At 31.1% G+C, this 24414-nt stretch overlaps 2 protein-coding genes, 1 long non-coding RNA gene and 2 other non-coding genes across 7 annotated transcripts in view; 4 read left to right on the top strand and 1 right to left on the bottom strand.

Annotated features, from left to right (window-relative positions):
• The first annotated feature begins 5243 nt into the window (after positions 1-5243).
• LOC148227536 (uncharacterized) lies at positions 5244-8029 on the top strand. 2 transcript variants are annotated; one of them, XR_015811939.1, is made up of 10 exons: positions 5244-5403; positions 5965-6063; positions 6238-6287; positions 6465-6519; positions 6699-6753; positions 6932-6982; positions 7158-7207; positions 7467-7515; positions 7695-7751; positions 7931-8029. It is a non-coding gene; the product is annotated as an uncharacterized LOC148227536 (long non-coding RNA). The 2 variants fall into 2 exon arrangements; XR_015811940.1 differs by having other exon boundaries at positions 5276-5403; positions 7280-7515.
• LOC148227537 (small nucleolar RNA SNORD31) lies at positions 6099-6169 on the top strand. Its single transcript, XR_015812158.1, has one exon. It is a non-coding gene; the product is annotated as a small nucleolar RNA SNORD31 (small nucleolar RNA).
• Positions 6558-6624, top strand: LOC148227538 (small nucleolar RNA SNORD31). Its single transcript, XR_015812159.1, has one exon. It is a non-coding gene; the product is annotated as a small nucleolar RNA SNORD31 (small nucleolar RNA).
• A 2403-nt stretch (positions 8030-10432) lies between the features above and the next one.
• Positions 10433-23112, bottom strand: LOC148227539 (uncharacterized). The gene is made up of 7 exons (XM_088202287.1): positions 22739-23112; positions 21703-21746; positions 21567-21633; positions 20782-20858; positions 20639-20711; positions 20505-20581; positions 10433-12289 (listed from the first exon to the last, which is right to left on the bottom strand). The coding sequence occupies exons 1-7, from the start codon at positions 22995-22997 to the stop codon at positions 11759-11761; spliced, it is 1128 nt and encodes a 375-aa protein (XP_088058413.1). The 5' UTR covers positions 22998-23112; the 3' UTR covers positions 10433-11758.
• Positions 23087-24414, top strand: part of Arl4 (ADP ribosylation factor-like 4) — a 106888-nt gene continuing 105560 nt past the window's right edge. The window contains exon 1 of one of the 2 annotated variants that reach the window (XM_088202288.1): positions 23087-23674. The gene's annotated coding sequence lies outside the window, so the exon portion shown is untranslated. The remainder of the gene's footprint in view (positions 23675-24414) is intronic. The other variant, XM_088202289.1, reaches the window with a different exon arrangement.

Below are 24414 nucleotides of genomic sequence, written 5' to 3' on the forward strand. Positions count from 1 at the left end.
CACATGTGTATAAAATACATGTAAGCAGAATGTAGGTGTTAAGAGATCCTCGGATACCGAAAAGGGCTCAAGACCTTGTGTGTATATATAAAGGGTCTGAAGAAATTGATGGGATTTGCCGGTGATTTAGATACTTCACAATGAAGAATGCCAACAATGTAGGTACAATTTACTTTACGAGACCCTAATTTTAAAGGATATTTACGACGATACATTTACGAGAGCTAGTTTCGTATAAATCCTTGACTTTACACGCCGCAAACACACACATACTCGAATGTGTTGTGTGCGTATTTTAATTTTCTTCCTCTCGGTCTGAAAGCTGAAACTTTTCTCCGGGTGGAAGAAAAGTTTCAGGGCTCTCCCTCTGTATCGGAATGGTTAATCTACAAAATTGCACCGGTAGATGTGTGATAATATTCTGGCGCGCCATTTCGCAATGTTTGTTTTCGGATAGGGGTGTTTCCCAGTAGTAGGTACCTGGGCGATAAATCACCCAGTAGAAAAATGGCCGGGGCAGGTGAATTGAGAAATTTCGGCCGAAAACAAGAACGCCCTTCTGGGGTAGAAAACAATAGAACCGGCCTATGAGCTAAAGTAACTTTGGAATTAATTTTGACTTAATAATAATTAAAATGAGTTAATGAAAAGCTAAACCAAAAGAGCTGGTGCTTTCATGCAAATTTTAATACGACTTGCTATTCAATCTCCATCAGTATATGTATTAGTACAAAAAATCAATAAATACTATTAAAAGTTAAATCGATCATATTGTATGTAACAATGTTGTTACATTAGTTACTTACAATAATAAAAGGCCTAGTACAGTGCAACGGATGGAATGAAAACTTCACCAAAATAAATGAAGACGTAACTATAGATATTTATTTATATTACTTTAGCAAGAGCTGACCTTTTTTATAAATAGCAGAGATTTTTGTGCATTTCCAAAGATCAAGAAAGGATGACGTATTGAGAATCAGATCAAAAAATCAGCCGACAAAATGCAGGACGACAATCTTCAGCTGTTTCAACTACAGCGGTTACGCAAAACCGTTCTTAAAAGTATGAATACAAAAAATAAAAACCTAATTCCTTTGTGCAGGGGTGGAGAAAATTTAATTAGCCACAAATCTAGGCGGCACTCTGGACCATGACAATAGCGTGACGACCGGCTGAGAATCGTCCGCCGATTATTTGAATCACTTACAATAATAACGTTATTATTAGTGGCTGATTTTGTGTCTAATTGCCACCCGTCATCATCTGTCCAAATTTAATGTATTTCTACAAATTATAATGAAAAACAATAAAATATTTTAATTTAAAGTTTGTACTACATATGTATAGTCCATCCAAGATGCTAACGCTCATCGTCGCTGTGTTGGAAATGAGGGTGCGTGTACGCATGCATGCATACATATACAGTTTTCCGCGAATTTGTTGACACCGATAGGTGAACGTTACCAATACTAAATCAGGGCTGTTTTAAGGGTAGGGAGTCCATACGTTGGAAATTGAATTAAAAATTATAATGTGTTATATTTTTATTATAAATTTTTGTCATGTTGTGGTGTTTTGTAATTAATAAAACAATTCCTTTAATATTCTATTGGTATTTTTTTAAACATTATATTAAGCAGATATTCAACCTGAAGAGTGATGTATTTGACTCGAATATGTATATAAATAAACAAAATAAGCAAGAAAGTGATATTTTATACTTTCCTCAGGAAATTAAATTAAAAAATTAAAAATTAATTGAACGTGTAATTTTACATGGTCACCGTAAAATATTTCTCACCAATACTATATCGATGAGCGTTCACATCTTGGACGGACTGTATGTTATTGTATTCACATATAATTTATTTATTTAAATTAAATTAAGACCATCGTAACCTAACAGATTACCCCAATGCATCAGGATGGTCGAAAACAATAGCATCTTTATAACAACAATAATATCGTATTTATAACAACAAACAACACAAATTGTATTAAGTTCACAAATCAATGATAAAATCCGTAATTTTCTTTTAAATTTTATATATTCTGTATTGATTTTTAAACTGGTGAGATAATATCTAGCATATTATAGTTAAATACATACAAATATTTATATAATATTATGCTATAATTATTACAATTTATAGCTAAACATAAAACTATGATAAAAAAGATGATTACAAATTATTGAATTTTTAATATCAGCAAACAACTCACTATAAAAATCAATTTCTTTACAACACATTCGTATAATATACGGTCGAAAATTTCTAAAATAGTCATATAATATATGTATATTGTATCTGAATATCTAAATAGCATATACAAAAAATAAAAAATACATACAAAAGATATTATATAAATAGATTCGCTTAGACGCAGACGTCGCATTATAATTGAAGTTCCCAAAGTACTTGCTTTTTATATTAATTTCCCACCATCAAACACGTGTTAAAGGTTTCGGCCGCAAATTCCTCACATGCTTTCGGACCATTTGGCCTCCTTTTGAAAATACCTTACGAGAGCTTTACCTAGCAAACCACTCACTTTGCGCTCGAGAGATTAATAGGATCCCAGCGGTTAGGACCCGAAATAATACCTCAATTAATTTAAAAAATGTATAATCTCAATTAATAAAAGTGTCTAATTATATGCTTCGAAAAATTTTATACATTTAACAAAAATAAGACTTTGAGATTTTTTTAAGTGAAATGAGAACCCTCACATATTTTATTGTTAAGTAAATCAAATATAGTACGAAATGTACCAACCATGTGATTAATAAACTAAATATAGATACGTACTGAGATTTGGGAGATGGAAGTGCTAGCGTATCACGCCTTTTCTCTCTCTCTCTCTCTCTCTCTCTCTCTCTCTTTTCGCAGATGATCATTTTTATGGTGATTTGGAATGCCAGTCATCGCATGCCAATGACCCTCAAGTCAACTTCCAGCTGGCATGCCAGCAACTGGCAGCATGTAAATCAGCCTTAAGGGCTGATTTACGAACATTTTTAACGGGCGTTTGTTATTTAGAAATTTTCTCACTATTTGGAAAACCGCAATGATTCATAGATTAAGAAACCAGGGGAAAAAACTACAATTCTGATAAATTATCGCCGTATTAGTTTATTGCCGTCATTAACTAAAATAATTGAAAAAATATATATTAATAAATAATCTCTGAAGAATAAAATCATGAATGAATAAATATGTATTTTTCATTCCTAATATTTTGTGTAAATTGAAAACGGTTGCAATGGTAAATAATTCAATAATATGTAATTAATAATTTAATAATATATATGTTTAAATGCTTCTATCATTTTTTGTATAAGCGATTTATAAAAAATATCCGTTTATAATATAATATAATTTGCACTCACCAAATTTTTCGGCGTCCTTTTTTTGCTTACAACTGTCACGAACACATTTATTTTCATCATAACACTTATAAACCACACTATATCACTATTTATATTTATTATTATTATTTACACTTTTTTTATCTGTTTCAATATTTTTTGATACGTATAAAAACATTCGTCAATACAAAGAGGAATTTCACATCTTCTGCACATGTATCTTTCCTTATTCCATGTGCAGGGCAAAAACGACATTTTCTTCCCACTTTTTATTTTTCTTGGCTGATGGTTTTTCAGCTTGTTCATAAGTCTGTCTGGTGGATCGACAATACAGGCACGGCAAGATGTGGTAAAAACTGGTGAAATGTCTTCAGAATTGATAGATTCCACTGAATTCTGCATCCAACCTTTAGCTTTACTCAAAAGAAAATCTTTGAATTTAATTTTGCTGTTACGATTCAAATTTTGATAAACACTCAACGAATAAACAATGAGCAAAGAAATACATAATAAACAACCATTTTTGTTTATTCCATTGTTTTTCGAAATATTAGGCTTTCTTCTCGTGTCTATCATCTGGCTGTTATGAAAAGTCAATATAATTCTGAAATCTCTTTTCTTAATTGTTTTCCAAATTTGGATATGCCTTTTACCTTTTCTGCCATGTTTAATTTGTAGGGGCCTTGATTTTATATTTTTTAGATTATGGCAGAATCCGATTTTTCCGGATTGTTCCAAAAAGTTCTGTTTTCCGTAAAAATAAATATTTTGCGAGTAAAACGCTATTTTAAAATTTGTCAGCATAAACACGATGCCACTTGTACAGATATATGCTTAGTATTTCATCGCCGTGTTTACCTATCTTCTTTATTGTCTCAATATATTTATGTGAAAAATCATAAGGAAACTACATATTAAATTTCAATAAAATATCCTAATTGGTTTACAAGTTATAGGAAATTTACTAAAAAAGATAATTGTTTTCGCATATTCTGCGAAATCACCCGGCCACCAATTAAATTTTGGCAAAAAAAACCCCGGATGGTAAAAAATTATATGTGGAATTACGAAACTAAATTAGTTAATTTTATATATTATTGAATACATTTTGTTTTCGTTACATAACCTTTTTTTCGGGGGGGGGGGGACGCTCGCGCTTTATTTTTTGATAGCGCCCAGCACTTGCCAGAACTGGCCCTGTCCGACGGCTACTAGAACCACGGGCACTACTTGCGAGGCTTTTATTTGTGTATGAGTCACAATAGTAAATACGCAATGACATAAAACTAGTCGTAAGTGAAACGTTTGCTCATAAAGGGGTGAATTTTAACGAACCATTGTAAAATCCCCAATAATTAAAAGAGTTTCTTAAAGATAATTCGCTATAATAAAAACGTCATACCAACAAAAGGAGAGTCATGCAAAATTATATTTCTAGAGAACTCTATTTTAAAATTTTAAATTTTTACTAAAATGTAAAAATATGGAAAAATGTTATTGTGATTATTTCTTTTAAAATTAAAATAAATATCTTTATTTATATAATAATAAAAATAAATAAACAGTCATAGGATAAGATACAAACTCATCCATTTAACAGTGCCTTGAATTTTATTTCGCAAATAAATTATTATTTTATATTTTAAACAAAATGTGGCAGCTTATTTTGTTGCATATTAAAAAAGCATTTTTATATATCAAAAATGTATTTATGAATGTTAAATATGTTCAAGCGTTTTTTAAATTTTACAAAACTCACAATTGCATTAAAATATGTTATTTAAATACTAATGTTTTTTTTATATTAAAGATAAAATAAATAATATTTTAAAATATTGAATAATTACACTTCAATTTTTCTTAGCATTTTACTACATGCTCAAAATTATTAGTGTTTATACCTTGCGAGCTATACAATTTCTAGTCTGGCAACACCAGAGTCCATGTACCGGCGAAATTCGCCGTTCTCGTTCATTTCCCTTCGAGACTTCTTCGAGTAGAATCCGCTTCCATCGACGCCTCGGAATCAGGTACGGACTTGATAAACTATCAATTTTGATTCAAATTACATGTGCCTCAATTTAAAACCGCGTACTTCAATTCAAGTATCTACAATTTGACATTTCTATCTTGTGATCCTAATACATCGATAAATATTAAAAACGTGCTTTTATCTTACAAATATCTACTTCTGAACGATAAAGCATAACAGTAATTCACATATATGCGCTAGATTTCTGTAAATCAGTATTAACTAGATGTAATTTTGATTTGATTGTATTTTAGAGTTGTGTCTTCAATTTGTCAATTTTTTGCAGATATGCTTATTAAATGCATCTAATATCTATTTGGGTATTCACATTGTAATATAGTTAACGCGTGTTTTATATATGAATATACCATCGATTATTATTTTTAAGGTTATGTTAAGTAATTTAAACACGTGCTTTATTTTCCATCAGAATAAGTAATATTTTCATATTTGTAATTATTATTTACTTATTTCGTTATCTCGAACACGTGGTCGCTCGAAACACCTTGTGGGTTATTTTTTATAACTGCTTAATAATCTAATATTTATACTTTTTCAGACCAATATGGAAACAATTCGGGTCACGTTGTATTCGAAAAAACAACTATCCTATCGAGACATCGAATTGAAAGAGAAAAGATGATGCATCAGTGAAAGAGTAAGTAATTTTGTATTCTTGTATGTTTAAAAGACTGTTTAAATGATGTTGAATTTGACCGCCCCAGGCTGATAGTTATGATTGATTGGTTTTGCTCTGATAAAATACCACCAATAATATAAATCAATCTTATGTATATTTTAATTCTAACAGATTTGTATTATTTTTCTTTAGAAAATGGAATCATAGATGTAACTGATCTACGTAATCGGCATAGACTGAAGGTGAGGATTTTTATATTTTACTTTTATGCATATATTTTAACTTAAATGATGCAAATAAACCGCCCCAGGCTGATGTGATTTATGAGTGATTGGTATTTTTCTGATTAATCTAAAAGTACTAATCATTCCGTCTTAACTTTTTTGAAATTGTATTTTTAAAAATATGTTTTATTACAGAAAACTGACTGACGACAATCGATTCATTTGAAGAAAGGCGTAACATCAAGAAAGAGTGAGTAATTCACGTTGTTATAATAAATTATTTAATTGTTTAAATGATGCTGATTTTAACCGCCCCAGGCTGATAGTTATGATTGATTGGTTTTTCTCTGATGGATAATATATAAAACATTAATATTCCAATTATTTTTGATGTAATTATTTATTCTTAATTTATTTATTTTATTACAGATGAATGAATACCTAAGAAAGTTCATGTGAAAATGCCTTATCCTGGTTCATAAAGGTAAATATCAATTAAATATTTATATATAACGGATTAATTTCAATGATGATACAAACAGAGACAAGCATATATCTGAAATTTCGTGTTGCAAGAATAATCTGATTAATTTATAATGATGTTAGTTATATTCAACATAAAAGCATTACCGCTTCTACATATTTATTTTATTTATTTACAGATCTAAAATGGCTACTCTTAAAACTATGGAGGAATTATTCCAGTTTTTAAGGTTTGTTTTTTCCTAGTTATAAAAATATTTTACATGAAGATTTCAATGATGATACAAACAGAGACAAGCATATATCTGAAACTTCGTGTTGCAAATAAAATCTGATTAATTTATAATAAATATAATCAATGTTGATAGTATTTATTGTCTTTATATGATTTTTATTTCTTTACAGATACAAAATGACATTCGTGGAACTGAGACAGTACTATTCTGATTTTCAAGGTTTTTACTTTTTCTTTAAATAAATTGAATCACTTAGTTGAATCTTGCGATTTATACCCCACCCTTTTTAAGCCGGCCATCGTAGATCTATCATATCTGCGGCGGTGGCTGTGTGGTGGGAACATCATATGAGAATTTGTATTGTTTCCGCTCCTGTAGCTGTAACTTAAGGGATTCTTCGAACAATAATACCATAAATAATCATATTTACGAATACATAAATGTTATTTGTACTAAAAATTGTTTGTTTATATTTTAGATGATTGAATTTGCTGTGAGAACATCAAATAGAACTTTGTTTTATATAGGTAAGATAATTTTTTAAATTATATTTAAACCTTAGATTAAATGATGATCAAATAGTTATCCCTGTCTCACGAAACCGTGGGGATAATAAACTATGGTAACCTTCTGAAGTTAACCAAAAATATTATTTAATCGTTAATTTATTTATAAATATTTCAATGTCTTGTTTTTATCTTTGCAGAAATTACTATGTGGAGAGAGCAGTGTTGTGCGTTCAAAACAAGTTTTATATAATACGGTTAGTTCTCTTATTTTATAGTATTTGTTTGTATATTGATAATGATGATCAAATAGTTATCCCTGTCTTACGAAACTGTGGTGATAACAAACTTTGGTAACCTACTGATGTACAAACATAACTTCAATGTGTTTATATCTTATTGTGAATTTACTCATTTTTATTTTGTTTGTTTACAGATATTTTGGATGATGGTGATTATGATGCAACAATAAAGAATATTAAGATAATTGTCATATCTATATAAAAAAAAATGAATAAATCTTGATAATCTAAAATTAATACTTTTATTTTTATGAATATTTAAAACCTATTTTAAGTTGGTTATATTGCGCAAAGATTGTTTCTTTATAAATAAGATATTCTGTTGCGTGTAGGGATACGCGTGTTGGATTGAAATCAAAACATGTGCTTGTGTATAACACTATTGGGCTCGATGTGGTCCGATCGGAGCCGACTAATCTTCAAAGCTAGGACATACCTGAATGCTGTAAAACAGCATTCGCGAATGCATACAAAAGGCGAAACGGATATCGACATATACAATAAATTAGGGAATTGTAATGGCGCTTATTGAATACTACACAAATTCGTTCCACTTTATACAAAAAAGCATGACTTTATACTTGCAATGTGAGCTTGAATCACCACTATGTTTTATTAAATGAAACATCGATTTTATGCGCTTGCTTCTATATTTTGCATTGATTTTTGTAACGTAAATAAGAATTTTATTAAATATCTTTACCTTAATTAACTTGACGAGGGCTTTTCTGGTAAAAAAGTTACGTTGTGTCTAATAGTATCCGATTCGCTTTTCAATCGAGTTGGTAATTTACAAGCAGATGGTTTTATTACCTATATTGTATTTTTGAGATTACCTCGGTGTTCATAATTTGTATACCAATAAGAAACTATCTTGTGACATTTAATTTTGGCTTAATTTGTACATGGCTATATTAAAGCAAGGGTGTGCAACCTTTTTGTCGTTGAGAGCTAATTTTTAATCTCAGATTTGATGGCGAGCAACTTCCAACATGAATTATATAAAGGTGGGCATATACTACAAACTTGACAAGCGTGCACAAATGTCTGCCACCACCATACGGCACAAGTTCGCTTGACCAGCGGCAGTTTGTGCGTGGAGAATGTCAAGTTCGGACAATGATGACGCGCTCGCTTTGGCTGCTTTTGTCATATGCGTTAAAAACAAAAGAAAAAATGGGGCCTGTGGTGTGTTGAGAAAAACCTATACTCACATTAACTTATTGAATGAGATAAATCTGCATAATTACCTTAGAATGAATAAAGACACTTATTTGAACCTTTTGACACTCGTAACACCTTAAATTAAAAAGCACATGAAATATTAACAGCAACATTGCGATTTTGCGACCAAAAAATTATGAAGACCTGAAATGCGAAACTTGATTTCTCCACAGGTACGAAGCCACATAGTTCCTAAAACCAGCCGTGCTCTATTATGAGGTGCTGAAAAAATTTACAATACTGTTTATCGAGAGCACGCCAAATTGTCGAGAACCTCTTAGAGATTTTTACAGCACGCTTTTGAATTTATCACACTTCTATGAATATGGAATTGGCGAATATCAATGACAATAAAAGCAACTTGTGCTTTACACAATTATTTAATGGCAATTGTCAGTCAAATCAACGCCCCTTTGAGTCCCAAGATTTTGACGACATAGAAGGTGTAGTCAATACTGGCTTAACATCTAAGAATACGTATATGGTGCCTTTACAAAGGCGGATCGATGGAAATACAACATTTGATGGCAAGGGTTAAGAGGTTTATGTCAATGAAGGACAAATGCATTGGCAAGACACTTGTGCACTAAACAAGTAAACGTTAATATTGTGCATTCATTTTTAACTTATTTTCTTTTAGATAGCTTTATAAATTTCAATAATTTTGTGTACATGTAATTAATTAATAAATCAGTATACTACATTTTTATTATGTTCTGTTTTATAAATAAAATGTATAGGTTTATAAATAAAACTTACATCTGTTTTATTAAAGTTGGGTGTAGAGCTTCTGGATGTGTCTTGATCTCGCAAAAAGTGAAACAAGTAGTAGTACCACAGTGTTAGAACATACATCTCTTCAGTGCCTCGACTAGACTAGACCAGCTTATACAAGCATGCATAATCGAAATTTCTTTAATCTTCGTTCCGTTTGTACAATTTAAATGCTTGTGCAAAATTATCCTACAAACGCTCAAGCATTCTTATATAAAAATATTGACTATGCATGCTTGTCAAGCTTGCAGTTAAAAATGTCAGATGCTGTTGGGGCATATTTATATTTAAATTTAGATGTTGTTATGGCCATAACTTGGCGGCACTTGGGTAACACTGGCGTGACAGTTATCCTCTCGCATGGCAATCCTCGGCCTGTTCGGGCGCGGGTCGCAGGCTCGTGCCCCGTTTAAATGTAAACAACTTCAAATAATTCAATAAGACATTACTGCAGCGGCCCAAACTGTGTCTGATTGCCACCCGTCACTATCCTGTCGCCAAAATGCTTTTTTTAGTTCTCCAAAATTAAAAATATTAATTTTAAAGGCAACATATAATTAGATACTTGCAAAATATTATAATTTATTTTTTTAAATATATTTTATTTATTATCGGGAAGCAAAGAAGAACGAAAAATATTATAAATACATTTAATTATTATAATTATTGAGATATTTGACATTGTGAATCATTGATAATCTTCAAATAATTTGGCTCATATTACTCGTTGCAAAACGCATGCAGTTATCAAGGTGTTCATCAGTCAAATATGCTCGATATTTGGATTTTATGTACTCCATATGAGAAAAATAAGATTCACGTAATAATGTACTTTCAAAACATGATGAAATTCCCATATGGATGTCCTTTAAATTCGAATATTTTTCTGGATTAAGCACTTTCCATGTATCAGCAGTTTTAAATTGTGGCAAAGTAACGTCATTTTGCAGTTCGATTAATTGTAATTTGACGTTACACTTATCCATCGGAATTAACATTGCAATTGTTTAAGAAAGGCTTCTGTTATCTTCATTCATATACAAAGGTATGAAACTGCAAATTTTATGAAGCTTATCAAAATCTGTAAATCTTTTGTTAAATTGATCCAATATTTCCTCTAATATAGTAATATATTCTTCATAAATATATGAATCCGTGCTTTCACCAATCTCATCTTGCAAATTTAAAAAATATCTTATTTCATTGTGCAAATCAGTGTGATGTGTCTCCACTTCTTCCGAGAGCATTTTGAATCTTCTTCTCTGCAGCGCTTAACATGTAATAGTTTTGCTTATTTTTATTGTAATTTTTATTACATCACTCAAATTCAAGAATTTCGTGCATAGTACTTGTTGGTGAATTATACAGTGATACGAAATAAAATTTAGAAAATCATTACTTTTCCTACACAATGCAAGGAACCCATTTGCGCTGCCGACTATTAAAGGCGCACCATTCGTTGTAATATATACGAGTTTTCGTATAGGTAATTTTTCTGATATGAAGTGTTTAAAAACTTTATATATATATCCACCTTTGCTTTTTCCTTTCATAGGAATTATTTTCAAATGTTCTTTTATATTGCAATCAGAAAAGAACAAATATGCAAAAATACTTAATTGCACCGTATCACAAGCATCAAGCGATTCGTCGAACTGAAGTGAAAAATAAGTGCAAGCCTCAAACTCACTTTTTAGTTGTAAACACATATTATTTGCTAATACGTTTACTCTGTTCGCTACAGTTTTTCTTGATAATTGCATATCTGGGTAGCTCTTAGGGGTTTTTTGTGAGGATCTAAGTGTTGCAATCAAAGCAGATCCGAGATTACCGGTATGGAAGCTTGCACAAAAGCTCAACGAGTCGCCTACTAATAACCACTGTAAAAAACATTACTATTTTTAGTTTCATCTGCTGCTGTGTCTCTTCCAAATTAGATAAATATTAAAAATATAATAAATTGGTTAAAAATGCTCATCATACTCTGTAGTTATATGATTATTTTCATTTTTTATTATAATACGATCTAAACCGTTTTTCTCTTGATACCGCTCAAATTCATTAACAAAATTCGAGGAGCTATAACTTTTTGAGACAACTATAGAAGTTTCCGAAGTCAGGGTACCCATTTGTGCGTGATAAATTATATCATGAAAGAGCTTTTCGGCAATTATTTTCATGCGATCCGGTAGCTTTCGCAGCTTAGCTGCAATATTTTTTCCTACAGCGTCATATTCGTCTTCAACGGGAATACATCTTGTATTGCTTAACTTTTCGCCAATCAATGATAATATTTGCTCAGCTGTATCAACTGGTAGTTTCTGTTTCAGTATTTTTTGTCTTGTTAAATGTTTTGGAATCTTCGGAGAGTTGGGCGACAATAGAGGTTTTTCTTCCAGCAAGATTAATTTTGAAGACTCTGTAGGATCTTGAGGTAGATGTAGGTCTTCTATGTTCATTGATACGTTGCTCAAATCCACACCTTTATCAGCAATCTGTAAAAGTATAATATAATTATAAAACGAGAAAGTGAATCTGTTGAACCAGAAAGTGAATGAAGACCAAACACTTGTGTAAAAATTACTAAATATAACTTATTTAAGTGTAAAAATAATTTGGTTTATGTCTTTTAACTGTGTCCGGCACGCGAGTATGCTATTAATGCCCGGCAAAGATTGCCTACAAAAATAAATTTCTTAAAGTGTAAGTAGCATAAAAGTATTTGAAGAGTAAGGTATTTTTTTAATTTATTTGTTTAATTTAGAAATAGTTGACTGGTCGCTCATTCCTATTGAACTCTAAAAAATTACTATAAAAGGTCACAAGTTGATCCTTGTGCTGAATTCTCCTGTTTTTGCAGCTAATTTATGCCTATTGGGTTCACAACATCAAAAGCGTCAAGAAATATTTATTCGTGAATAAGGATTCTTTCTTTCTCATGTTAATTTTTTGTTAGACCATTTTGACAACCTATTTTTTACAACCGATGCTTAAATTAATTTACATATAATTTCAGTACCTACAAGCGATACATTAATTCGAAAGTACTATTTTAATTTAACAATACTATTTTACTTGAACACGAGTAGTCATTTATGCAAAATTAAAACGCCCTTAATGAAAAACTTAATACAATACGAACACTTAATGTTAAATTTATATAATAGTTGTTAGAATATTTACGGATGCAAAGATTTTTAGTACTTTGCACTTAGTTTTTTTGATGCAAATTTTTCATTAAATACAGCTGGTAATTACAAAAACAAAATTTTTCTAATAATTAAAAAATACCATTATAAGTATTTAATAAATGGACATTGTTCAATAATTAAACCTCAACAAATATTAATAGTTTATTGATCGCTTTCGAAAAAAAAATTCTGGCAGTTAATTTTTTGTCTATTAAAATATCATGTAGTCAAGAGAGTGACACAAATATTGCTACATACAAAAATATAAATATCTGTTGTTGTTGTTTTTTTCTTTAATAATATATTTTAACATGTTATATTATATAATAACACGTGGAACACTAAATGTGATAGCAATACATAGGCATTTATATATAAAATCACCCCTGATACTACTAATGATGTCATAATTAGGCATAAGCTTTTGTTTGCTAGTAAATCAAATTATTATAATATATTTTTAATACTTTTTGTTGATTTTGATTTTAATCCTTTAGTCCTTCAAATCTCAATTTAATAAATTGTAAATTACCATGTAGTCTCATAATATTTACAGAATCTCAGTACTAGTTCAATTGAGTCATTTTGTCAAAGAATGAAACCATAGATAGATGAAACAACAAACCGGCCTGGACATCCTACAATACAATAGGAATTAGACATTTTTACAAGCTCCCACCGATTATAAGATGAGAGTAATGTTACGCTAGTTCTGAACCGAGTGTAGGATACAATCTGGTTATGGTTTGAAACTTTGCTAAGAAGTGTAAATACTTTTTTAAAATTGTCAAGAGGGAGTTGTTCTTTAAATGTTATATATTTTAACATGTCTTGTTTTTAAAATAAAGTAGTACCTATATATTTATATTATACAAGTTTTAAAATTGATTTAAAGCTTTCCATAATCCATGTAAGCTTCATCATCATTTTTACTTTAATAGATTTTATTCAAACTCAGTTATCACAAAAGCCACTAGTTTTATAGAAATTCACATTAAATAATAAAACACAATAATTATTACTAGTAAAACACTAATTTTATTCATACTTTATTTAACGCAAATGCAGTGTTGTATTAAATATGATGAGAAAAATCGAGTGCTTTCATTTCAGATTCATGAAACGTGAATACTTAATACGATTTGATTGGTTTGTGCGGAACGTTGATTACTTCAATCAGAGGTCATCTGTGTACTCTCGCTAATAAAGAGTGCTTTGTGACGTCATAAAGTCAATTTGTATAAAGCCGATATACAAATTATAAAATGAGGTTTTTAAGTTAAATGTTCTTGAATGTCGTGAGATTGACTTTAAAAATAAAATAAGAAAGCATCTTTTACGCAAAATTTTAGGTCACGCTATACCGCGATAATCACGCGAGAAATGAAAATGAAAAACTTAGCACATGTACAATTCAATATAACACTTGCTATTTTGTCCTTGTTTGTCGGTCGTATGGGTTGATATGTTTATAAAATAACACATACGTGTGTGATAACAAATATAGTCGGTTTTGATCATTTAATTTACTGTTTATTTATATTATATATGCAAAAGTACAGCAACTGTATAGCAAGAAGCCCTTTAAAGTCTCGCGCTTTTACTCGTGATTACGAGCATCTCTCATAATTACAGTATAACGATAATAAGCGATCCGTTTTTAAATGTTATAATATTGATATATTTACCTCTCCCCCTTCCCTTAACTTTCGCATGACCTTTGGTTAAATCGTGTGTTTTGTTATCTGTAAATTTCAATTAATTTCTAAATTAAATTAAATAGTGTCTAATTATATACAATACCCTATTAAATAGAGTAATTTAATATTAATTAGTGCTGATTGTACATATCATTTAGTAGTGTAGCAACAATTTTGGACTAAAACTTCTATATATTATTGGCGTAAATGTATATATGTTATGTATGTATATTCAAATAGATATTATGACCCTATAAAAAAATATTGTTTTACTGACAAATATTTTTAAAATGACCCTTAATTAGATCATATTTTTATTAAAAATATTTTCCTAAATAAAAATAGTTGTAATAAAACAAGTTTTTGTATTAAATTTATGAAACTACATTTACAACCCATTAGTCTGGAAGTTAACCGACTTCTGTATTTATGAGCATGGTAATTCTGCATATTTTTTGTTGTTGTTTTAAATAACATTATTTATCTATATAAAAATTATAAAATATACCTATTCGAAAAATTACTTACATATTTATAACTAAGAGATATTTTATATTGCAGAGATGGAAGAAAATATATCTAAAAATGGCCCTGATAAAACCTTGAACCATTAAATCGTATAATATATTCCATAAATAAATTTACCACACTGTAAGGAGATTAAAAAAAGACTCAGTATTAAATATAAAATATAATAATAATTCAATATTCCTTTCTTGATAAATACAATAAATTCAAAAATCTAAAAACATCAAATTGCATATATTAATTTTGCATACTTTTAGGTTCTTGGGTTTATATACATACATATTTTATTCATTATTCTATCGATAACTCAATCTTTATCGACTTATGCCAGACAGAGTGACTAGCACTGCCACGCGCGCCAGTGCAATAAGATGGTTCTAAACAACAACCGAAGACATGCAATCTCGCATTGAATGGGTTTTGGCTCGTATTTTTCTGCGCAAAATGGGGGCAATTTACGATTCTGCATATTTTTGTTCGACATGCTAATAAATTGGAGCGGCGACGTCGCGTGCAGTTTTAAAAAATGCTGCAACGAAAAACGAAAGCGTTTCACGGCGTATATGTAGTTTTAAAAACAATCGACCTGGACTATAAAAATGCGTCTTGGGCCAAATTGTTATTTTTATTCTCAAAATGACAGATGCCTTTGATTTGACATTTGTCGTTATTAATCGTTGATTATTAAACTTTAACGTTTTATGATCCTCTTATGCGGTCTGTCGCGGCGATCTACGATATGGGGACGTCACATAGGACGCGATACCTTGTGTGAGCGCTCCAGTCCGACTCTGGCTGTGCCCGAGAGAAATAGTGCATTTTCAAAATAATTTGTGTTTCATATTGCTATTGAGTATGAGCTCAGATGAAGAACAACTCCTTCTGTTGTTAGTTTTGCAATACTGAAAGAAAAAAACACGATGTTGGGTGCATGAAATCAAAAAGAAAAGAAAACAATTGGGTGAATACCACCAATTATGTATCGAACGGAAGTCATATCAAGATAGAAGTTTATTGGTATGAATAATTCAGTTTCGTCGCTCATTTTTAGGCGGTCACTAGAAAAATCTGTAATTTTGTACTAGCGGATCGCTTGTCGCCGCGACAGAATCTGGCAGAATTCGATAGACCGCGTTCTGTCTGACAGAGCTGATGCAACATTGCATCATTCAACCAGACCGCCTGACAGACCGCTTTCTGTGTGGCCGAGCCTTTAGGGCCAAATTGTTATTTTTTATTTTAATATTAAATAAAAATATATATCTTCGTTACTTGTTGCATTACCCATAACTTTATTGTAACAAGTGCGTTAATAATGAATAATATTATTGTAATGTATCGTGTGCGATGCAAATATTTCTTTTGGCGATACATAATAATAATAAAAACACAATCAATAGACGTGATTATGCACGACCAAGCTCGATTTTTATTTTAATTGCTCATCGCGCTATTTATCTGTGAGAATAGGTAAATCTAGGAAAGTCTAATTTGTGATGATCGATCGAAAATATTATTATATAATAAGCTCTAATTTCGATCTCCCAGCAGGGACGCCCATAGCTTTTTCCAGGGGGGGGGGGGCAAAAGTTAGACAGTCAGTTGTCGTTTTTTTTTAATATTTCAATTACATTAGGATTCATAGTATTTTTCATTAAATGACATGCAATTTTCTGGCCAAATTCAAAGGGGCGTCCTAGCTTAGAATCCACGTCAAAAGCAATAAAATCGTGCAGTTGCAGTGAAAACGCTCAATTAATAGCAATACTTTTTATTACAATATTACGACTTACAATAAGTGAAAATCGAATGAAAACGATCTAAACCGAATTTTGGCCAATAGGAGTGCGCATAAAACAATTATCCCTTCTCAGAAGTCAAAAATCCACGTCAAAAGCAATAAAATCGTGCCGTCGCCGTCGCAGTGTTCCTCTGCGAAATTTAACTTATATCTTGTTTTTTAACTAAAGTCTTGTCTGATATTTAACTAAAATCACATCTCTATTGATAACAACGATAACCAACAGTAAGATACATAATCAAGCATTGCATACTGTTTTAATGTTAAACTTTAATAAAACATACATTTGGAAAACCTTTAATATATGTATGTTTCGACAAGCTGTGATTGGATTAAGTACGTAGAATTTACTTAATGTTATTTTGACTTATATTTAAACTGCTCACGGCTTATCGAATTACGCCTGACATTTGCGTTGTTTGAAAAAAAGTGATTATTAATTTTATCGATAACATAAAATGATACGTCATTAAAAATGGGTGTAAATGTCAACGTCCACGCAAAGTGTCTAATTACGATGCGACACGTAGCCTACACATATACTATAAGATAAATACTTATATCAGATTTCTTAAATAAATATAAACGAAATTTACTAAAACATTCCAGTCACGTCTTTAACGGTTCGAGGATTAAAAAAACTTATTTAAATTCTATCCTTGCCTTAGCCACAACCTTTGTCTTCTCACCATGATAACGTTATTATTTATGTGTTTCCAGTAACGTTTTATTTTCGATTATTCCATTTACAATATTATCTTACTTATTCCGAAATCAAGATCTCAATCGACTGTAATGGATTGAATATAAAAAGGGAAGATCTTGAAGAATTTGCCACTTGAATTAAATTGAATCGTATGTACACATTGTATCATAATTATGTATACATTCTATTAATTTGAACGGCTGATATTTATAAAGAGCGAAATAAAAATTATTTCACAAAAAGAAGAAATCATAAAACACAAGCAACTAATTATTTATTGCAATTGAAATCTACAATGTCAATATAATTTGATATAAAGCTGTCATTTTTGTCATTTCCTAGTTGAGTGTTCTATCGGGTAAATGTCGTTATTGTAAATTTCAAACTATAGTCAAATTCACCACTCTGTGATTTATCGTAATGACCTCAAAATTATTTTAACCCTCGGCTGCATAGTACGTAGAAATAAAAGGGGAGGAGGAGGGCTTAATTTCGCTGCCGTCTCGCCGAATAATTTTCACCCTAGATTATAAATATTTGTCGAGAAATTTTCGAGGGCTCTCATTAAGAAAGTTTGCTTTGCGGGATGCCTGAACTTCCCACTGGATGCTCAGATAAATGATCCCGCTAAATAATTCAGAGGCTTCACGTGTTGTTGCTAGATTGGATTTTATATTATTTTCCATTATAAATCTGGCATTCTTTCGCTAGAGACCTCTTTACATTCTTATGCTTTCAGATTAGATACGCTACCGAATTCCGAAGGGATGCGTGTATAATGGCGCGTCTAATACCATAATAGGATTTGAATGGTACATCAATTTTAGAGAATTAAATATTATCTTTAATAAAAAATGTATATGTCAAAGATTTTCATATTATAAACTCTTGCTTATCCCTGGATTTTGGGATGAAATCGCATTTTATACATTGATATCTCAGTACTTGAGAAAAAATTTAGAAAATAATAATGAAGCGTTTCCTTAATTTTCAATATGGTTTAATGTGTTTGGTAAGTTTGCAAACATGACTACATATTTCAACATCATCTCGCACTAGATCCATGTTTACATACCAATTTTATATAGCTCTACAATTACATTTTTGACAAAGTTCATCAGTGACAACGGATGGGCTACTATCTATTCTTATGGAACTTTAATTACATCATAACATTTTGCCTGTTCATAATATTATTGCCATTTACAAAATAAACCCCCAATTAAAGAATTTGACTACGACAAGACTTAACTTAAATTTAAGTATAAACAAAAATTATTTAAGTTATTACTTTAAGATTAAATCTTATAAGAAAGCGAATATTTATTTAACTGAAATAGCAAAAAATAACTAATAATCGCTTAGGAACTGGACAAAAAATAATATATGTACATCGATACAAGTCACAAGTTAAAATTTATTTCTTTAGCGACGATATATTAAAAGCATATTTTTTTGTAAATACATCAACAAAATGATAATCTTAAGTATGTATCCTATTGAAATGAAACACTTGAAAAAATAATGCCATAAATTAAGTCCACCCAAATGCATTGGTTCGTTAAATTTTTATGAAAAATAACCAAAAGCCTACGTGTGTGGTCCAGGCCCTACTAATAGCATATGGACAAATTGACCATTATTTTTTTGGTGCCGGGTCTATAGTCGCAGATTGACTTGAACCACTTCCCACGCGAGTTTTTTTGTTGTAAAGTTTAACATAACATAATATTATAATATTTAAATAGCGTATTCTATTATTTCAATCGATTTTTAACCACTTAAACGCCAGCGACTCATTTGTCGATTATTATTTTTAAACAAGTTAGCGAATTATTCACAATTTTTTTAATTATTAAATATTATTGTACTAGCTTAATTTATCAGTAAATCAAGTATTCCATATTTATTTTTAGAAAGAGATACTGACGCGTGAAAAGAAATAACAGGTGACTTACAAAATAGTCGCTGGAATTTAAAGTGTTAATGTGAATGTAATGATTATCCAAATAGCAAATATTCTTAATTCCTTTAAATTATCTCGTGTCGTTTATAAATCGAATCCTCCCCCTAAATCCGGCAATTTTTAGCGGATGCACCTGTTCTTACATCCCCATAGGGGCAACCCTCGGGCGAATGGGTATATCGTTTTTTTTTCACAACGCCATGGGAAATTGCGTCGAGACTGAACATGTTAACGCCATTTACATTTTTTTCTGCAGCGGCAGAATGTTACATAAAAATTTTAACAACCCTCTTCTATGATTTTTTCTAAATAATAAAAACGAGGACTCCCCCGCAGTTGGTTGGCCTTTCGAGGCCCAGATCGGGTTACGGTCATAAATAATTCGCTCATAATGCACTTTCCCTGTTCTGTTATACCTGCCTGTTGTAATACCTCCTCATGAATAAAAATTAACAGTAAGTATGATTACATTAGGATATTTTTTATACAAACTAAAAATTTCAGCGCAGCAGTTCAACAACCACAATACAAAGATTAAATAATTTTTAAGCCTAAATAAATGGCTGTATTTTTTTGCTAGCATATGTATTTTTGTGGTATAGAAAATTACGCGTTGATATCAAATTTAACTTAAATTTCTTTTCTGACATGTATAAAATTATCGTATAATCTGTTGTTAAACTTGGGGAGGGTAATGTGTCCAACGACATCTGAAATGCACGTGATGGAAACATATATTCCATTTGATCAACAACTTTCTACCTGCTATTCATGCTATTAAGCTACACCGAGACTATAGATTAAAAAAGAATTTGTACCTGTTCATTTGCACGAATTTTTGTCCTATGTAAAGATGAAAAATCCACATTAATTTCGTCTGTTATACAGCATTCTTCTGAAAATCGGCAATATTTTATAATGTAAAACTGCATCGTAAAAATAGTTATACAACCTGTAATCCATATTTTTTTCGATTTTTCTATTTTCCTCTCGTTGCTATTTTCAGCAATGTGATTATGTTTTTGCTTAAAAGAATAATATGTTTTTAAAAATAAAAATAATATCTGGAAAATATACGTAATATATAATACTTACTTTCACTCTTGCTTGATCATTTGATATTAAATTCAAATTGCTAATGTTTTGAAATTCTTTTTTACAATCAGGTGTTTCTGAAAACGTTTTTAAGTATTTTTAAAATGATAAATTTATAATGTAAAAATGAACGATAAGTTTGTAGTTTCAGGATAAAGATAAATCAACACGATTTAGGCATGTGTGAAAAAACACGTTATTTTCAAATTTTGTCATTGTGTGGGAGGCCGATTTATTTGACCACAAAAACTAGGCGAAGTGACGGCGGCCGGGGCAACACATTTGGTGGACCACGACGTAGCATAAAATCCTTCTTTATAAAACAAATTATATACAGTTAAAAATGAAAAAAAAATTGGGAATATGTATATAATTATGATAAATTTACAAAGAATAAAAAATACTAAATTTACAAATAATAAAAACCAGATGAAATGATACAAAAATAAAGATAAATGAATTACGTTAAAATTATAGATATAATTTTATAATAAAAACATTAATTAATATTTTTTTAAATATAATTAAACTATTTTTATTTCTGTTTTATTTCATATAGTAATCGTATTTTTTTGCTAAGTTCTGGAAAATATATATAAAATAAACTTATTCAACGCTTTAATAAAATATGTAGTTATTATATTACAGATTCTTAACTAATTTTTTTCCATCGACCCCCGAGTCCTAATCGACCTTTAACAATGACATATCGACCTCTGGACGGCAATATTAACCACTTTAACGACCCCTGTTCTACAGTATAATCAAAGAAACGGTATAATTACCTATTTCAAGTAGATTGCTTTTGGTTTGATCTTCGTCACTGCTATCGTAATTAACTTTCATAATATTCTATAAAATAAAAATTAAATTTTACGTATATGTTACTTTCTTTACAACTGCATTGACTCTTAATATTACCTCACTTGTAGTGTTATTTGGACGCGAGTCATCATTACTATAATCTGTAAATTTCAAATCAATTCAATTTTAAAACTGTCATAAGCAAGTAATAGTACTAACAATGGGCGAAACGTGCATTTTTTACTCTAATTTTAATTTGTGTTCTTACATAATACACCCATATAAAAAATCGTTCTAATAAATTAAAATCATTATTTTACAATATGACCTTCATCCAAGTTTTCGATCCTTTGTTTATAACAACTTTAATGCAATGACGCAAAATACCATATTATGACCGATTTAAATACACTAAAAATATTTAAAAAAAATCTAAATAATGGTACAAAGATCTATTGGGTTCATGAATTGAACCACTTTTCTATTTTGAATTGAAGGAGTTAGCTCGTACTATTAATCTTAAAAAGTCTGGTTCGATTTGTGATAAAGTGTTTTAACAGTTTAATAAAAAATGTGTTCCTGCGTTAAAATAGGGCACCATGTGAAATCTTTTAACGGATTAATTCACAAGGTACGTGTCATAAATCAGAAAGGATTAATATATCCCTCGGCTTAAAAAGATATAACTCGTGCATTCGGTGTAATCCTCAAAACCACCGTTTCTGACCAGCAATTCGCATTCAAAAAACTCGAAACCCTTCTGTAATTGGTCGTCCCACCGAAAAAGGGGCGTACAACAAAATCTATCATGAAAGGGGGCATGGATACTGGAACGTGGGCAACCAGGAATGATACTCAGACAGTTTGTCTAAGATGAAGTATCCCGTTGTAACGCAGTGGGCCTACGCCTGTCAGGTTACAAGGAAATATTTAAAAAAAATAGTATCAAATTTGGCAAGGTAAAGATGAACTAATTAAAGCTCTTTATATTATATATTCAAAAATTTTAGCTTTTTATGTGGTAGACGAGTCATTTTGTACTAGTCATTCTCGCAAATATATTATTATAAAAAAAGACCCGGGAACACAGAAGCGGGGAGCGGTAGAAATACTGCCGCTTCCCACATCAGTGGAATCGGGACTTAATGCTCACCTTCTTTATTAAATGAATGTGCCAAACGCTCGTCGAGTGAAACGTTTATATCGGTAGTATTTTGCGGTATGTTGTATGCAAAGATATTACTTGTAGAGAGTGTTGTCAAATTCAAAGCTTGATTATCCCTCAGTTTTTTTCGTGATCTCGATAGTCTCTTTCTCTCCAGAGGGGTCATAGCCGTCTTTGCTTTTTTGGTCAACATTGCTTTCTTTCTGGCTCTGTATTCGCGAGAACGTTCAACACTCGATTTGGCCATTGCAAGGCACAGAATGGCGTTTGAATTTTATGAATCGGTTCGATAGGACCTGGGATATCGCCTCGGTCACGAACATGCGTCACGTTGCCGTCGCGTCGAGCGTTCGGCGCAGACTAGTGGTGGGAGAGTGAAAAGACTCGTAGCGAAGGCGACGCTTGACGTAATCATTTTCGTGACGGATCGAATTTTATATTTTTTTACGTATTGAGGATGTTTCACATATTGAAAAACGCAAACAACCGCGCTGTCAATAAGAAAGAGTTGGGTGTGAGTGCACGAGTGAGATAGAGCTATGCGCGACACTAGCGCTGCGGTGTTTCTTCGAAGCTCGATTCAAATATAGGCCGATGGCTCAGTCTGGCTACGGCCGTCACGGAGTTGGTTTGTCGCTCGTTTTTATTCGGATCTACTTGTCTGTTGTGATTGTGTGTGAATTCGTTCAGCTCTAACCTTATCGATTTTGCAAATTATCACGCGCGCTCGTGTATTATGTTGCACCTGACGATCTAACCTGAAATCATCTAACGGCAATGGTGTAACAACACCTGATCGGATCGATATTATAATAAATACGAAACACAAAAGTGACCAGTGAATTTTTAGTATAGTGACAGTGATCTTATGTAATTGGATTCCCCTCAAACTGTGCGACATTTTCCAGCTATTTGCAAACAAAGGTGAGCTATGTTTATTTTCACTTCAGCGCCCCTGTATTTGCACTGCACAATGCCCAATTGAGGCAGTGGCCAATTCGACCTGACCTATTTTCAGGCAGCAGGACTACGTTCATGTGCAATGCAGAGCTGCGGGTCCAGGAATGTATGAATTAATCGATATTCAAATGTGTGAATGTGTGTGTGTGCGTGTACGAAACTTCAAAACAATGAATGCTAAATATAATAACAAGCAAGAGTTGCTATTTGCTATTGCACGAATGGAAATATTAGATCAATCGAATAAAACCCGCCGTTGACCTTGAAACATTGCATTTTTTTATCTAATATTTATGGCTCATCAAATGAATGTTTATTATATAATATTTCTCTTAGTATGTGTGTGTAACACAAAACAATGGATTGTAAATATCGTCTTTCAAACTCGACTATTTTCTATTTATTATTGCATGAGTAGTAATATTCAATCGATTGAATAAATATGCAATAAATTTTATACTCTTGATTATTCAGGCTAATGTACCTATGTTAAATGAGGTACGAATAATAGAAAAACAGATAATCGAAAATATTTATTTTATTTCGTTTTAAAATACTTTTGTTCGTTTTTGAAAATCATACGAGTACAAATTTTCCTGAGCTTTTTATAAAGGTGATCCAACTTCAGTTTCCGAACCTTTTTAGAATAAAAACACAAATTTAAGAATATCTTCGGATTTTTTTATCTCTCGAACATTGTATGT

The sequence above is a fragment of the Plectrocnemia conspersa genome, unplaced genomic scaffold, assembly GCF_051122295.1.
Source record: "Plectrocnemia conspersa isolate PC_06_02 unplaced genomic scaffold, ASM5112229v1 ptg000013l, whole genome shotgun sequence".
In the NCBI taxonomy this organism is placed as follows: domain Eukaryota; kingdom Metazoa; phylum Arthropoda; class Insecta; order Trichoptera; family Polycentropodidae; genus Plectrocnemia; species Plectrocnemia conspersa.